The 15732-nt window shown below is 48.7% G+C and overlaps 7 protein-coding genes across 7 annotated transcripts; 4 read left to right on the top strand and 3 right to left on the bottom strand.

The window, feature by feature from the left end:
• Positions 1-581: 581 nt before the first annotated feature.
• Positions 582-938, bottom strand: VTN00DRAFT_2352 (uncharacterized protein; the record flags this gene model as incomplete). The annotated part of the gene is made up of 1 exon (XM_069428561.1): positions 582-938. One exon carries the CDS (start codon positions 936-938, stop codon positions 582-584), a length of 357 nt encoding a protein of 118 aa, XP_069293054.1.
• Positions 939-2227: 1289 nt separating this feature from the next.
• Positions 2228-3253, top strand: VTN00DRAFT_2351 (uncharacterized protein; the record flags this gene model as incomplete). The annotated part of the gene is made up of 1 exon (XM_069428560.1): positions 2228-3253. One exon carries the CDS (start codon positions 2228-2230, stop codon positions 3251-3253), a length of 1026 nt encoding a protein of 341 aa, XP_069293053.1.
• Positions 3254-4166: 913 nt separating this feature from the next.
• On the top strand, positions 4167-4544 carry VTN00DRAFT_2350 (uncharacterized protein; the record flags this gene model as incomplete). Its single annotated transcript, XM_069428559.1, has 1 exon — positions 4167-4544. The coding sequence occupies one exon, from the start codon at positions 4167-4169 to the stop codon at positions 4542-4544; it is 378 nt and encodes a 125-aa protein (XP_069293052.1).
• Positions 4545-5554: 1010 nt separating this feature from the next.
• VTN00DRAFT_2349 (uncharacterized protein) lies at positions 5555-7060 on the top strand (the record flags this gene model as incomplete). Its single annotated transcript, XM_069428557.1, has 1 exon — positions 5555-7060. The coding sequence occupies one exon, from the start codon at positions 5555-5557 to the stop codon at positions 7058-7060; it is 1506 nt and encodes a 501-aa protein (XP_069293051.1).
• A 27-nt stretch (positions 7061-7087) lies between these two features.
• Positions 7088-7431, bottom strand: VTN00DRAFT_2348 (uncharacterized protein; the record flags this gene model as incomplete). The annotated part of the gene is made up of 2 exons (XM_069428556.1): positions 7088-7218; positions 7284-7431. 2 exons carry the CDS (start codon positions 7429-7431, stop codon positions 7088-7090), a joined length of 279 nt encoding a protein of 92 aa, XP_069293050.1.
• An 823-nt stretch (positions 7432-8254) lies between these two features.
• Positions 8255-9813, top strand: VTN00DRAFT_2347 (uncharacterized protein; the record flags this gene model as incomplete). The annotated part of the gene is made up of 4 exons (XM_069428555.1): positions 8255-8630; positions 8742-9040; positions 9136-9308; positions 9396-9813. 4 exons carry the CDS (start codon positions 8255-8257, stop codon positions 9811-9813), a joined length of 1266 nt encoding a protein of 421 aa, XP_069293049.1.
• A 2211-nt stretch (positions 9814-12024) lies between these two features.
• VTN00DRAFT_2346 (uncharacterized protein) lies at positions 12025-15471 on the bottom strand (the record flags this gene model as incomplete). The annotated part of the gene is made up of 9 exons (XM_069428554.1): positions 12025-12236; positions 12583-12777; positions 12941-13096; positions 13154-13230; positions 13672-13971; positions 14035-14780; positions 14834-15004; positions 15081-15129; positions 15182-15471. 9 exons carry the CDS (start codon positions 15469-15471, stop codon positions 12025-12027), a joined length of 2196 nt encoding a protein of 731 aa, XP_069293048.1.
• Between the last annotated feature and the right edge of the window lie 261 nt (positions 15472-15732).

Raw genomic sequence — 15732 nt, 5'->3', positions numbered from 1 at the left:
ATTCTGAAATCCAATCTTGAATTTTTTTTTTCCTGATCTTCATGATAGATTAGGTAGGTAGATAGATAGATATCAGAGCTGAGCTTATTATCTAGCATGGCACGCTACTCGTACTAAGTACGGTTAAAGGGACATGGAAGTGCCTGTGCCTGTTCGTTCCTGTCTGGAGTATGTACAGTATGTATGTATGTATGTATGTATCTATGTATGTACATACCTAGATTCAGGACCAGGAGATCCAGGATTTGCAGAAAGATTCCAGTCAGTATTAATAATACAGAGATAGGTGTAGTGATTATTTATTTGCTTATTCGATTGATATTATTTCTATTATTCTGCACACTCAACGCAACCATAGGTATCCATCGTATAGTCCTGAACTTAAATTAAACCTACTGATACATGTACGATTTGTTCAAGACATGCTCTACATCCTCTGAGAATTCTCTGTTGGTCTATTAGCCCCGTATGTCTGTTGCATAAACAAGCATTGCAAGTCCATCCTCTGTCTGCACCATTAACCAAATTCCCCGCGCGTCACATCACGTCGCAGACCACAGTATTCTTCCCAACTCGGAGCCTCAGGGGCGTAAGTCAACGATATCCGCCGCTTCGTCCAGATAGTCCCACGGCCAGACGTAGTCTTCCTCGGCCGTGACGCAATCCCAGAGGTCAGCCTGGAAGATGACGGAGATCTCGCTCAGCCTGCTGTGCGGGAACTCGGCGGCCTGCGTCGACAGGAATTCGCGGATCCACCGGACCTCGCCGGGTCCAAACGCCTCGGGTGACTCCCATTGTTTGTCTTCCGTGTCGAAGTCGATCGTGAGCCTGCGCAGACAGGGCGCGTCGAGCTTGCTGCAGGAATCCGTGTAATGCTCGGAATACGGAGTGTTGACCATGTAGACCAGAGACAGCTCCTCCAGGCTCGATGGCCTCATTCGGTAACTTGGATGTTATAGTCTCACCCGCCATTTGGAAAGCATCTAGTGCAAGGCAAAGATACCCTTGAGCAACCCTGAGAAAAGTCTTGTTTTATATTGTGGCATCCCGCAAAGATTGCCCATATCCACGACTGGATCACTCCCCTGCTGCCTAGACTTGGCGGATACCCATATGATTTTGAGCCAGACACCATGATAGGTCCAGGAAAAGTCTGTCCGGATCAAAATATCTGAGGACGCCGAAAATACGATTGAGGAGTGTGTGAAGCAGACCAGAAGATGAAGCCTGCTGGTGAGGGGTTAGGGCAGTCCACGTTGCACCAGTAAGGGAAAGAGGCCTCTCGGCGAGCGTGCCGAATGACGATCACCTAGGCAGCAACGCAGCAATACAAATTTATCGATCAGAAACGATATACATCAGAGGCAAAAGATCTTCATGATTGTAAAGGATAGGGCGAGAGGTATGGCACGGACTGTTGTAACGGCGACGACGGTCAACGCGATCCGGAGTAAGAAGGCGCCCAATTCCTTCCCCAACGGATTGTTAGTTCTGTAGATATGTCAAGAATTGTACTGTAGTGTTATGAACCAACGATTAGGCGCTGTCCAACACAGCCCTGCATAAACAGAACGATACCCCGCACGGCAAGCATGAAAAGCATGGCTTTTGTTTTCCACCTTTCCATATAAATCGTGCAACAAATTGCATGCTGTCGACATTGAAAGGCAACAGGCGTAATTCTTCCAGGTTAAGAAGACTTGGAACCGTTAGAAGTTACCAATACAACTGCAGCAGCCAGGTCAGCAATCGTGCATCTCACTCCCAGAGGGACTTGAAGACAGAGAACGAGAATAACTCCAAACCGTTCCAACAATAGACCTGAGGTACTATTCTTAGAAACATGGCACTGAAGGCCTGCATGTAGGAAAGTGTACAGCAAGATGAGGGGCTTGAGATATAGCAGGCTATAGCTGTTTCAGGTGTATGATGTAGCCCAAAGGCTCCCACCATGCGAGAAAAATACTATATTTGCCCGGATTTAAAATGAATGTTGCTGTCGATTAGCCTATCCGTGGGTTTATCGAGTGGGGTTTCCTGAGCGGATACATTATGGTGGGCTCGGGCGGGGCTACACCACCAAAGCTGCGCTTCTGGTGCGGAGTTAATCGCTATCGATATCGACCTCAATTGCACCTAAGCAGACATCTATCCGTCGATCCCGCGCGGTACTGTACATATCGAGACTCACCAGTATCTGTTTCCGCCACTTCACGCTTTCTTATCCATGTCCTGTCGACAGCACTTCCTAAACCATGTCCGACATGTGACGACCGCAGCCAAGCACCCCGGGGGCAGGACCCTCCTCCTCACCTTCGACGCTTTCTCGACTCTCTTCCACCCGCGCCAGCCCATTGCTGAACAGTACACCTCGACCGCTCACTCTTTTGGGCTTTCGCCGTCCGTCGTCGTACCGGATAAGCTGCAGGCCGCATTCAAGGACGCGTACAAGGCGCAGAGCAAGCGGTGGCCGAATTATGGTCGGCAGGATGTGCTGAAGGGACGCTATGGTGGTCCGAGAGAGTGGTGGGGTGATGTTATTCGGGGTAGCTTTACCAGGCTCATCAAGGGAGATGACACGGGCGATCAAGTGGAGCTCCCAGAAGGCATGGTGGAGAGACTGCTGGATCGTTTCGCGGGTCGAGACGGGTACGCGTTGTACGAGGATGTGATACCGTTTTTCGAGAGATTGAAGAGGCTGAAGCTGGACGCCGGAGTGGGGATTTTCGATCGGATTGTAGTCGGGGTCATCTCCAATTCTGACGACCGCGTCCCCGCGGTTTTGAAGTCGTTAGGGCTGACTGTGGGCGACGTCCGCGCGGATCAGGAGCGGTCTAGCATGGACTTGCCGGGTTTTGAAGAGAGGAGTCGTATGGATGAAGATGCTAAAGTATTATCTTCGGCTTTATACTCCTCGTCAGAGACTATTGATCCCGTCAATGATATCGATATGGTCATCACGAGTTACGAGGCGGGAGAGGAGAAACCTCACAGACTAATATTCGATGTCGCGAAGAGACAAGCGCAAAGAATGGTGGCTTCTATGCATGCCCAGCCTGAGAGTACCTCTTCTGATGAGTGGATCTGTGTCCATGTCGGAGACGACTATAAAAAGGATTATAGAGGTGCTATCGACGCTGGCTGGGACAGCTTCTTTCTTGCTCGCGAGCCACTCGGTGATGATATCCAACCTGCGAAGAAGATTGACACCCTTGTTGAGCTGATTCCAAAGCTAGAGGGATACAATGAATGATCTATTTGAACACGGGCCAGGTCCATAGCTGTCTGTTCGTCTCGTATTTGGTCTGGTATTGCCCTGTGTCAATATCAGAATTACTTGACTTTCCGAAGCAGGCTGAAGTTATACTTCACCTGCCTTCTTATTCTCGACCACAGTACGCTCGATTAGCACTTTCAGCTGTGTTCTTCCATGTTGCATAACTGTCATCTGTGTGATCACGTCCTTTGGATCTGTCCAAATTTGACAGTTCCCTTCAGCACAACCTCACAATCCGGGGTTGTGGTCTAGTACATGGGGACTCGCGCCGCGTTGATATCTTGACGACATGGCTTCCTGACCAAGGTAACCTGCCTCACATGACTGTAAAAACATCTGGCGGTGACTGGAGTATCTTTCTCTGCGGTACCGGGACATTGCAGAGAAGAGCTTCCTCTAGGAGCGGGCTGAAAGTAATACACAGCCGCTGCATGTGACCCGAGCTTTCAGGCTCCTCTCCTCGGCGGTCTCCCAGCAACCCCTTTGTGGGTTATGCCCCCCCCTTGTCCCCTTCATCCAGCAACCAGGCCTCGGGACAATAGTGCAGCGATATGAGCGCGTTTGCTATGAGCCACCGACCTTTCCTCACTGGACCCAACGCTCCAATGAGTACATCACCGCCAAAATACAGCTTCAAATAGACTGGATACGGACTGGTGTTGAGATTGCACACTCAGAAGACGCTGACGAGATTGACACCGTGATGAAGATCCCATCGACGAGGCACCGGACGTGCTCAATATTGTGATGCGGTGCTGGACTTTCTTCCAAGCGTCTTTCCGCCAACAGAGACAGAGGACTCGCGCACTTTTCCATCACGACAACAATCCAGATAATATCATTGTCAGATCCTGCAACCCATCAGATTGTGGGAATTATTGACTGGGAGATGACATGCATTCTGCCGTGTTGGGACGCTTTCCAGTATCCCAAGTTGTTCATAGACATTGAACCTCTGAAAGAAGCAGAACCCCTGATTCCAGTCGACTATAAGGACGACGATGACTACAACATCATTCTCAGAGATAGATGGGATGCGCGGATTCTAAGGAATGTCTTTGATGAAACATTGATTGCAGCAGCTAAGCAGGAAGGAATCCCAGCCGTCACTTTGGGTCCCAAGGAGTCGTCTGATTTTGAGGACAAGAGGGTAATGGATGAGACCGTCGAGGATTTGGCGGAAAACTGGGAAGCCTCGCAACTTCAGCTCGAAAGGTTGAAAGAGAAGAAAGCAGTCACCAAGGAGTCATCTGGAAAATATGATTAGCTGGACTTTGGGGGAAATCCTTTGCGAATATAGTGTTCTAAGCAGGGAATTGCATCTGGCAAATGGAAACTAGCGCTTCGAGACAGCTGAAATGGGGTTGAATGTGAAAGAGATGCTGGGATGGAGGTCACTTCTCCAGTTGCCAAGTTTACTAACTAGGTATACAGCATTCTTGATCACCGTTTAGCCATGTGCATTTAAGACCCACCTGCAGCAGTCTAAGTGCCCATAGTTGAAGCATCGGCAAGATGACGCTTGTGAAACTCCATCAGATCTAAGTTGATAAGGCGCAACTACGTTATCTTCCCTGTTAAACAATACATTTTTCTGGCGAGAAATCCGTGTTCATTACTTATGCCTCTTGTCTACGTGATATTAAGGTACGCTGATCATCAGCAGCCGGGCGGGTACCACGTGGTGGGCAGCGGCTGGAGGTTAATAGAGAGCATGAGAAGCAAAACAGCAGGGCATGCACTGGTATAACGATAACAAAATTGTAATATTTATGGGGGCTTGCTAGACTCAGTATACCTATCGAGAAATATAATAATTCACAGGTGATTGAGTTTTTCTGACATTGTCCGAGTAGTCACTACTTGGGGGGTCGTAGATCTGATCTTGTCTAATCTAATCTAATCAGATCTCGGCCAATGGAAAATCTGGAAACGCAGCGTTGACACAGGGGGTTACATTTGGCAACAAAAATAATTGCGAAAACCCGATGATCCATAGACACAGCTTCTAAGGTCCCTAGATCGCGATGCGGTGAAGCAATATCCCAGCGTTACACGTGTTGACTTACGTAGCCCCTGGAGGCTGCAAACAAGCGAGGCCGTCTTCCGGCGCCGGCCACGCGTCCTGTCGGCGAGCTCTCGAGGTCTAGCCCGCCGCTTTATCTTCTTCCTTTGTCCCTCGCTCCCTATGTACCACAGTACTCCCCTCTATACAGCATGTAGTCGTCCATCCATCTCATCTATCAATTAGAGGGCTCTGGACTATTTGTTGTCGCCATGATGCCTCCACAGTATCTTCTCGTCTCTGGTCTCGCGGTTCTAACTGCCACGGCTGCACCAGTGTACGCCGACTACTCGACAAAGGTTCCCAACTCAAACCACATCTTCAATGCCATTCACTCATCTATGCGACAATGGGGTTCCTCACTGAACCACAACGGCATGTCGTTCTTTTTGGCCACGGTGCCCAAAGGGACGCAGCTGTACCACGGTACTCACACTCCCGAGCCGGTCAACGGAACTGAGTGGCTTGCCTTCGAACCGGAGCATGCGAACATCTTTTCAGGGCCCAAACGTTTCGGGTCGCCTCCTGGAAGACCTGGGCATGGAAGACCTGGGGATGGACCGTCCCGGCCGCCAAAGCATCCACCGGGAGAGCAGATGCAAAAGCCTCTGGGCGGTCATGAAGGACACCGACCACCTTCTGAAGAAGCAGGGTGGCTCCACACATATGTGGCAGCTAAGGATCTGCGCCTGCTGTACATCGATGGCATGTCGGCTGCCAAGTCCAACAAGGGCGTCTTTGACAGCCAAGATCGGTTGCTGTTCAACGATACTATCCATGGACCTGGATTCCAGGAATACAACCGCGCACAGAAGGTCTGTGAGATCACACGCGATGTCTGGGACGACAGGATTGATGGCGTTATCCGCATGGAAGCCGGGTTTGAGATCATTCTGTGCTCCTTCTCTAGAGATCTGGAGATCCTTCGCATAACACGGGCGAAAAGCGGCGACGTACCGCCAGCCCCGGGACCGGGAATGGACAAGTACCCCGAGGACATGTTCCAGTATTATAAAGCGATAGCTTCTCGATACCACGGAATCGGCGGCAGTCGGGTGAGACTCGACTACGATAATTTTGTCACTGCTTTCGCCTACGGGCTTGATCTCTTCCATGGCGGAGAGCTTCCACGGCTGGCGAATCTATCGACAGAGTCGCTGGAGCCGATCAGAAGAGATTTGTATGATCTGATAGCCACTCACGATGCGCGCGAGGAATCGTTCGATTGGCAGGCGGTCGTTGACATGATCGTCGAACGCTATGCAGATGAACTGAAATACCTCGTATCTGGCAAACTCTACACGACCGAGCTCCTGCATGCCCAACTAGACCGCGATCTGCGCCCCTTCATCGACTATGACTTCCGAAACGCAACACTTGAAGTCGAACGATGCGCAACTCAATTCATCCCCAAGCATGCCCCGAAGCATACTCTCGCGGCAGACGTGGTCCACGACGTCTCCCGGACGATCTGCTCGACTCTTTTCTCTGCATATGAAGAAGATGACCATGAGACCGCAATCACGAGCATTGAGAACCTCATCGAGTATCTCGCCTGGACGACTTGGAAAGAGTGCCAGGGATGCGGATATCACGCAGTGTGCTTCATTCCTATCTGGCCAGTGGGATCGTATGAGGACAGAGAGCATCCGCAGTGCAGGGATGAGCTACCCAAAATGACTAACGAGAGGTATTACTGGGACGACTGGGAGATTTAGTATTATCTGGAAGAACATCTAATATATTCAGCAGAGAGATACTGTTACGAGCGATACCCTACTCTCTTTACGGTGTTGGTAGATAGATTCCCGTTTTTTGATTATTCCAGAACATACACATATAACTGCAATACACGTAACACCTTGCTTTCCATGACCTTACTTTGTTATAGCTTGCAAAACCGTATGTGCTGCTGCTAATGGCATTTAGCAGTCTTCGTACCCGGACTAGCACTTCGTTTCCTCGAAGAAGTAGCTCGACACTTAGCAAACAACACCGGACCAGGCATCTTCGCATTTTTCCGTTGCACAGATGGAATAGGGGAGAGATCTCTCGACTCGAAGTCACTAGTACTAGGAATATAAGCCATCTGCTCCCATTCGCTGGAAATGCTAACTGATAAAGCTTTCTAAATAGTACCCCTCATTATCTATGCCTGTGGAGTCCGCGGAATCCGACCTCCGCGGGCACTGTAGGACAAGTCTGTCGTGCTCCGTATCCTACTGTATAGTCTGCAAACTTATCTTGACTCTCCACTAAAACCCCCCATTTCTATCAGTTTCTGGACAATCAATGGCCTGCTGCAAGTGAGTTCTCTCCCGGAATGAAACTTGAAAGGTCCTCGGGATCCAATAGGGTGCGAGAAGTCCGATATCCACTCCACATGGAAACAGATCACCGCTAAACCGTAAAAGGCAATTTTATTCGAGGAACGATATGGTTGGATACAAACATCACCTCCAATTAAAATAGGTGTGATGCAGAGGAAAGCGTTCCTATCGGGAGATTATGAGTGGTGTCTTCGAAGGATGGATGGGTTGTTTTGCTTGAAGGGGTATGGGGGTCTTTTTGTATCTCGTTCTGGCTATTTGCACTTCGGTATTTGTGGAAATATACCTATACAACTTACCGAGGTTTGATATATGCTGGATAGAATATAATCGATGGGAATGAGGCTTGTGAAGGACAATGTTTCCAAAGTAGGATATAGCGTGTTCTTGCCCCTCCTTACAGAATAGCCATGTGCATACACTAACTCAATGAGTTGATAGATAGCCCTAAGAAACTGCTGCTATATAGTATGCAGCAGACCTAGATAGAAACCCAGAAACCTATTTAATTAATCTCCTTCATCCTCATCGTCACTATACCATAATACCAACGTTAACACCACCACCCAATCTCCATTCACAATGTCCCCCTCCGCCGTCCACAAACCCGACAACAACACAAAACCAACCTCATCAGAAATCCCCAACACCGACACTACCACCACCTCCTCCACAGCACCAGGCGACGCCCTCCCCTCACTATGGTACCGTTCCCAAGCGCTCTACGACCTCGAGAAGCGCGCCATCTTCTCCAAGCAGTGGATGCTGGTCTCGCACAGGCTCCGATTCACCAAGCCCGGCGACTTTGTCCGGATGGAGGTCGCTTGTTTCCCCTTCTTCGTGATCATGGACCGCGAGGGGGAGATTTGCGCGTTTCATAACGTCTGTCGACATCGGGCGTATCCGGTGATGACGCAGGACGCGGGGACGAAGAGTATTTTGGCTTGTTTGTATCATGGTATGTCCTTCATACTTCGTGGACTGTCTTGTCTTGGTCTTTTACTTGTATATACGGTGGGAGGAAATAATCGAAGAAAAAAGGCCGCTAATAGGGGTTTCTATTTACCAGGCTGGTCCTACGGCCTCAACGGCAAACTCGCCAAAGCCCCCTCCTACGACACCGTCGACACCTTCGACAAGTCCAAGAACGGCCTCTTCCCGATTCACGTGCACATCGACCGCCGCGGCTTCGTCTGGGTCAACCTCGACGCGGCCGAGACGCCCAGCCTCTCGTGGGAGTCGCGCTTCCAGGGCGTGGACCTCCAGCCGCGGCTGGATAGCTTCAACATGGACGACTACGTCTTTGACCATGCGTGGGAGATGAAGGGGGAGTATAACTGGAAGACCTTGATTGATAATTATAATGAGGTCAGTAGGGTTGCTCAGGTGGCTGGATTGAGTTGAACTACGGTACCTGATTAGGTAGATGGTTGGCTAACTGACTGACTGACTGACTGCTTCAGTGCTACCACTGCCGTACCAGCCACCCGCTCATCGCGGCCTCTTGCGATCTCACAAAATACAAGGTGGAGGTCTCTGACGGACACATTCAGCACTTCATCAGGGACAAGCCCGGCAAGGACACCGGTGGCTTCGCACCGACGTTCTTTTTCCCAAACGCGTCTGTGACCATGACGTACGTTTCATCCAAAAAACCCAAGACTCTCTCATCTCAACCCAGTTCTTGGACCGTTCCAACTAATCAATCCATTTATATATATAGTACCCCATACTTCTACCTCATGCGCGTCATCCCCACCTCCGCAACCACAACCACCATGCAGTACGAAGTCTTCCGGAACAAGAACGCCACCGACGCCGAGTTCCTCGAGATGGACAAGTTCTTCAAGCAGGTCGAGAACGAGGACAAGGATCTGTGCAATGGCGCGCAGATCAACCTCAACTCGGGAACGTACGTCTACGGCGAACTGCAGCCGGAGGATGAGAAGGGGGTGCTGTATTTCCAGCGTCTGGTCAAGGACGCTGTCATGGAGCATAGGAAGGAGGAGGTGGCGGTTGGAGGACAGGAGATCTGGCCCGCGAGGCAGAAGCTGAGGTCGGATTGGGAGGGGAATGATCTTGTGAGGTTTTGTCAGAGGTTGGAGGCGTGCGGAGCGGAGAGGAAAGAGTTGGCGTGGTAGTGAGGCTAGAGAGTCGGAGTATTTGACTGCGGGCTCGGCAAATTATGTTGTTCTAGGTTATTGATGAAGGTTTTTATCAACAAATTGTTTTGCTAGATATGCATCTTGATTGATCCTGTTTATTCGGTGAATTGCTGTTGTCTCAAGGGTGTCGTATGCACTGCCAGACACGATTAATCCGGTGTATAAAGAGCATTTTTTCCTACTTCTTCTGGAGATATGTATAGAATTCGAATTCCACCAGAGAACTCCATTACTCGCCGGTTATCAAAGTTCAAACAGAAACTCAAGCTTCTTCTCAACCATGACATCTAGCCAATGAAGGGACCCGGGCGTCCCATCCTGCGGGAATTTCCTCTCGCAGCGCAGATGTCATCCCTAGCCCATACTTCCCTCAAAACAACGTCCATCTTATGGACCACTTCGAGATTAATAAAGCGTTCCAGATACGCCATTCGCTGTTGGACGAAAGATCTCCAAAATGGAATGGAGGAGGGCGGCCCAGTAGATGTTGAGGAAGGATATTCATAAGTTGTTGCATTGGGTTCCTGGGAAATGGTGGTTCTATTGGGCTGTGTACTCCATGCTTCATCCATTGTGGGATTCCCTATATCATAAGTACTGTTGCAATTGTCGTCGATGAGTCAGTCATTGTCGGATAGTTGGGAACAAAGGGCGCTGCCTGAGATCAGGGATAACAACGGCGGTACGGAGCTAATCCCGGAAGTAAATATATCTACTATAAATATGAGCTATAACTATGTAAGCTAGTTATTGTCACGGGAGGCCTGGAACTCTAGGCAGATCCCGTTGGGTTTTGTGGAAGATATGCCCTCCTACCCAATTAGGCCTAGCCTCTCGCGTGTCTATGTTATTCCACATTTGTGTAAACAGTTAGAATCCTCTTTCAAGCAAGCAAGCTCATAATAATAATATCATCATCATCTCATAGAGTTCCGCCTCCTTCTCCCATAGGTTTATCTTGAAAGACAGGAAACAAGTAATGTAACTTGCCTTTCTAGGTCTGATTTTGAACCGACAGTTCAGAACGGGTAGATACTTCTGACAACTGTATAAGCTTGATTGATAGACAAGTTGACGACGTGGTCCTTGTAAAGGAAATCACGTGGACACTAGCACTAGCACTAGTTATAGCCTCACCTTCTACCTCAGCCCCAAAAAGCAAGGACGCAACAGACAAGGATCTGAGAGCATCAATATGAGATATTGTTAATCTGTTACCCTTCCATTACTATACGTGTAGCTGATCAATATGCTCGCTGCGCTCCATTCCCTAACATACTACTACTGAGTCACAACAGTCCTAATCCCCATGGTTAAGGAGCGTCTTATATACATGATGAGTTCTATCCAGAAATACCTATCCGCTGGATCGTAGTGATCCCTTGGATCTTGGTGATAAAGTCACATGATACATTCCCTCTCTGCCTCGTCCTCGAGTATCTGAAGGCTGTGCCGTAACAGTTATAAAAAATAAAAAGAAGATTAAAATGTTATGATCGGCGCTGTCCAACACAGCATTGCATGAAGGATACTACCCCGCAAGACAGGGAGTCACATGAGCCTGACTAATCAATGGTATACAAAGGCTAAATGGTATACAACATACCGTATGGAGTACCAGATACCTGCAGAGGGACCATGTATATAAACATGCTCCTTAGCCATGGGGATTAGGACCCTGTGGTCAACTCAAATAGCAATTCCAATAGTAACATTGCTAGTAACAGCCTATCTACCTATCTTTTCCTCTTGTCTTCTGTCCTTCAAGATAAACCCAATGTGCTCCAACCTAGAAGTCCTAGGTCCGCCGTTACATAAAAATACTGACCTTTAAATAAATTTAGAAGAGTATTTATATAAAAGATAAAAAAAGATAGTGTTTTTAATAGTTATATTTAATAGATATGCAAAAGCTTAAGACTTTACAAACAGTTAGCAATTAATTATATTAATAAAGTCATTACAACACAGAAAAGAAGAGACAATTGCTATCTCAAAGATGCTCTTCAAAAAACCTCAATGGTATTTTTTAATACAAATGTAATTGGATAAACTGGATAGTACGTTTCAGTCTGCTACATAGGTAGGTCTCTCCCCTTCGATCTCACAGCGATCGACCATTCAGAAACCAGAGTCTGCAAATGGTAAGGGACCGCTGGATGCATCAGTGATATGCGAAATTTGGTATCAGTTGTATCTCCTCGCCAGCGGAAGCTTCGAAACTGACAGCAGCTCCCTCGGATTGCTGCTACCATCACTGGCCAGTGTCTTCATATTCTCTTTTCTATCAACCAACTCCTCAGCTTTCTCGCCTTTCCCGGTGGCGTGAAGGATCTTGGCAACAGTCGTGGGTCTCCAATAACACACGGCTAGGGACAGAGATAGCTGGATCTTGAGATCTGAATTCAACGCGTTGCGACACAGAAAGGAACATTTCTTCCCAGGGTTCTGGAAAGTTGGGGTATGTTTTGATGTTGTAGACATTCTCTACTTCCTCGTAACATTGTTAGAGATTGGCAGAATGAAAATGAGAATTATAATGAAACACCCATAACTGTTCGCTCGAAAGCCATGTTAAAAGATCCAAACTCTGTGTGGAGATTTGGAACGAAAGTAATAGCATTGATTGGCTCGTTAATCTTGTGTTTGAAGGCAAGGCGATTTTCCAGATCAGGGAACAGCGGTAGAGAACGTCCCATATCTTTGCATATTTGTCTGTCTGCAATAACAGTTAAGCCTACTTACTAGCGAATCTGGCAAGAGCATACTGACCCGTCTCGGTGGAAAAGGATCCCAAACAAAGTGGGATGATGTGCGCAGCCTCAGTCGGCGTTGCTTGCGTCGGAGATCCGGAGCCTGCTTCATAACCCAGGGGGATCGTAAAATCCGCTAGCAACACACCGATACCCATCTCTCTAAGCAATCGTTTTTTAGCCTCGTCTGTTCAGAACAAGTGGCTGGCTCGTCAAGCGCCGATGCTATTTCCTCCACTTGTTCTTCAGCGCCCTCACGGATAGACGGCGTTATTTCTTGAGTCCTGGGTATTGCTTTGACTTGACAGAAATGTTAGTAGTTGTTAAATAGTCCTAGTGATGGTACTCACTGGGGCGAAGTAGGCCTTGAACTAGATGCTTGGCCATCTGGTTCAAAACGCTATCGTCGACAGAAGCGTCAATATCATCAAGGATGTTCGCTTTCCCAGCTGGCGGTAGCAAGTTGAGGAATGCCTTCAGCACATCTGCCGTGCCATCTTTCCCGTCTACGGGCTGTTAGCGGTTGAGTCGCATGTTAACATGGGCTGTCAAGTAAAACTCACGAGTACTATCTGGAAGCTGGGATAACGGAGATGGTGACGGGGAATAGGGACGAGGGTTCTTGCTTGGCGATGCCATTCTGAACAGACAGTAATATGATGAGGTGCTGGGCTGGATGGTGTGGTTAGAGAGATGTGAGAGTTGATAGAATCAAGTCCTGTCCTTGATGTCACTGTCAAGGTGTCAGGCTGCTCCAGGATTCCGAGATGAATACCCAACCACCCGAACCATTCACCGAAGCTACTAGTAGGCACTAAACCTATCTTGCAATTATCACTGGAACCGTGGAAAGGTACAGGCAGTTTCTTGTCTGTTGAATCACATGAGTCGGATGGCTTATACAATACCTCCCATTAATATCATATTTTACTTAATATTTTGTTGTTAAATACCTCTTCTCAGAGAAATGAACAACACAATAATGACAAATTTATCCCAGAAAGTACATCTTCTTTATGCACAATACCTGTACATACCAAAGACAACAGCAGTATTTATACTTTAGTACAGTTTCTCACACTTCCAATTCTGCGCCTTATTCACATCCCCTGTCCCAGTATACATTGCATGCTTGGGATACATGCACACTGGCCTCTGTCGAGCCACCACTTCGTGCAGCGTATCGTTCTCCCACTTCGTTGCAATGATCTGATCGGGCGCTGTGCCCTTTTCGACCCATTCTATCATCGAGAGCAGGACATCATGCTGGGCGTCCTCGAAGCCGGGGACGCTGTGAATGCCGGTTCCCAGCACGGTTTCCTGGTTCATGCCTGCGATGTACCAGGGTGCGTTCATGCTTGATGGGGTGCCAACGCAGTGTCTTCAATGATCTGTTAGCAATGTGACCGCAAAAGGTAAAGGAACGAAAAGAACAAACACATACTGCAATCCAGGGACCATGAACAAGCGGTAGAAGTCATTCAGCTCGATTCCCTTTGGTTTCAACGTCCTGAGAACCTGGTTATAAAAATATATGCTGCTTCCAGGAGCAATTCCACCGTCGGAGAGTCCATGATAATGAAGGAGTTTGCCGCCTCTCTTGTAGAAGGGGGAGATATCAAAGTTATCCGCGGTTGCCTTTCCGGGGTTCATCTTCTCAGAGAGTGTGATGATACTCGGGTTGAAGTCCTCCCATTTCCATTCAGGACCCAGTCGCAGTACGTACTTGACGTAGTCTGTTCCCAGCGTCGTCGGAGAGTCTGACCCCATAAGCATATCCCACTGCGCCTCGCTTCCGTACTCAACATGTGGGAAGATGAACGTCTGGTTGGCCTCAATCCAATGGTTGTAGATATGGTACAGCGTATCGAGCTGGGCACTCGTCAGGCATCCTTGAGCTTTCTGGTCCTTCACATTTGCAGGACACAGCAGCGCTTCCGGGTTGAAGTGACAGCGGGCCGGATCCGAGATAATGTTGTCGACTAGACCATCCGAGCCATCGCACTGCTTCAGGACTTCGGCCTCTATCGCTGGGAATAATTTACTCGGGATATGATGCGGTGCACCTTGAGGGAGATTGTACATTCCCACTTTCATATTCCAGAGCTGCAGGTGAACGGTCCACCAGGCCGGAGCTCCCGCGATAATGCCGTCAAAGTCGTCGGGAAACATCTCGGCTTCTATCAGACCCTGGCGTCCTCCAGTTGAGCACCCGCTGTAGTAGTTGTATGCTGGCCGTTTACCATAAAACTGCGCGTCAGCTTCTTTGCCATGACGACAGATCCATGCATCGCGCGGTAGCCCCAGTCAATGAATTTCTCCGGGGCATTTTCAGCCCAGGAGGCGTCCAGCGCAGTGCTACTATGGCCGGTGTCAGTGGACATGGTCGCAAAGCCATATCTGGCACCGAATCCCTGGAATTCGGTCAGAATCAAATAACGAAATGATCGAAGAGGTCGATTTGCTCTTATTTCGACTAGTATCGCATACCACATCGGCCCAGTTAACTCCTCCTGCAAATCCGGAATTTCCAACTGCCCTTCCAATCTGTCAGTCTGTGGGGCAATACTGTAAGTGAGCCAGGAACTCACAAAAACCGCCCATTCCACTTCTCAGGCAAAAACAATCCAAAACTATACGATGAAGTCGCACTCGACGGGACCTTTACTTCCACTGCACACAGGGCAGGCAAGTTTGACGGGGAAGATGGAAATCCAATGTTGCTGGCCGGGACCTGGAAAGTGGAGTTCTCGGGCAAGGGATAGGCAAATGTGACGCTCGCATCGGGTGGTAAGAACGCCTTTATGGCGGAAAGATTGCACTCGACAGCATGGCCGATGCCGATGACTTTGGCAAGCCCGAACCAGTCGTATGTTTTCATTGCCGTCCGGGGATGTATAGCTGCTCGCAGATTTCTATACAAGTATTTTTACATATGTGAGCTTTCTCTGCGAAGCGTTCGGGGCCTTTCCTTTCCGCTTTAGTGCTCAGACAGCGCCGCTTTTCGCTAAATCCTTTTCTTTTCTCTTCCCTTTTCTTAGAACCTAATTGCAAGCGAATAATGATGAACCAGTTCCAATAGGGCTGAGCCATAGTGATGACACCAGCTTGTGCTCGGGCATCAAAAGTGACAGCTGGTTGG

This window comes from Thermoascus crustaceus (assembly GCF_041956765.1).
Source record: "Thermoascus crustaceus strain CBS 181.67 unplaced genomic scaffold VTN00scaffold_1, whole genome shotgun sequence".
NCBI lineage: Eukaryota > Fungi > Ascomycota > Eurotiomycetes > Eurotiales > Thermoascaceae > Thermoascus > Thermoascus crustaceus.
Note: the sequence above shows the minus strand (reverse complement) of the source record. Positions and strands in the feature narration are given on the sequence as shown.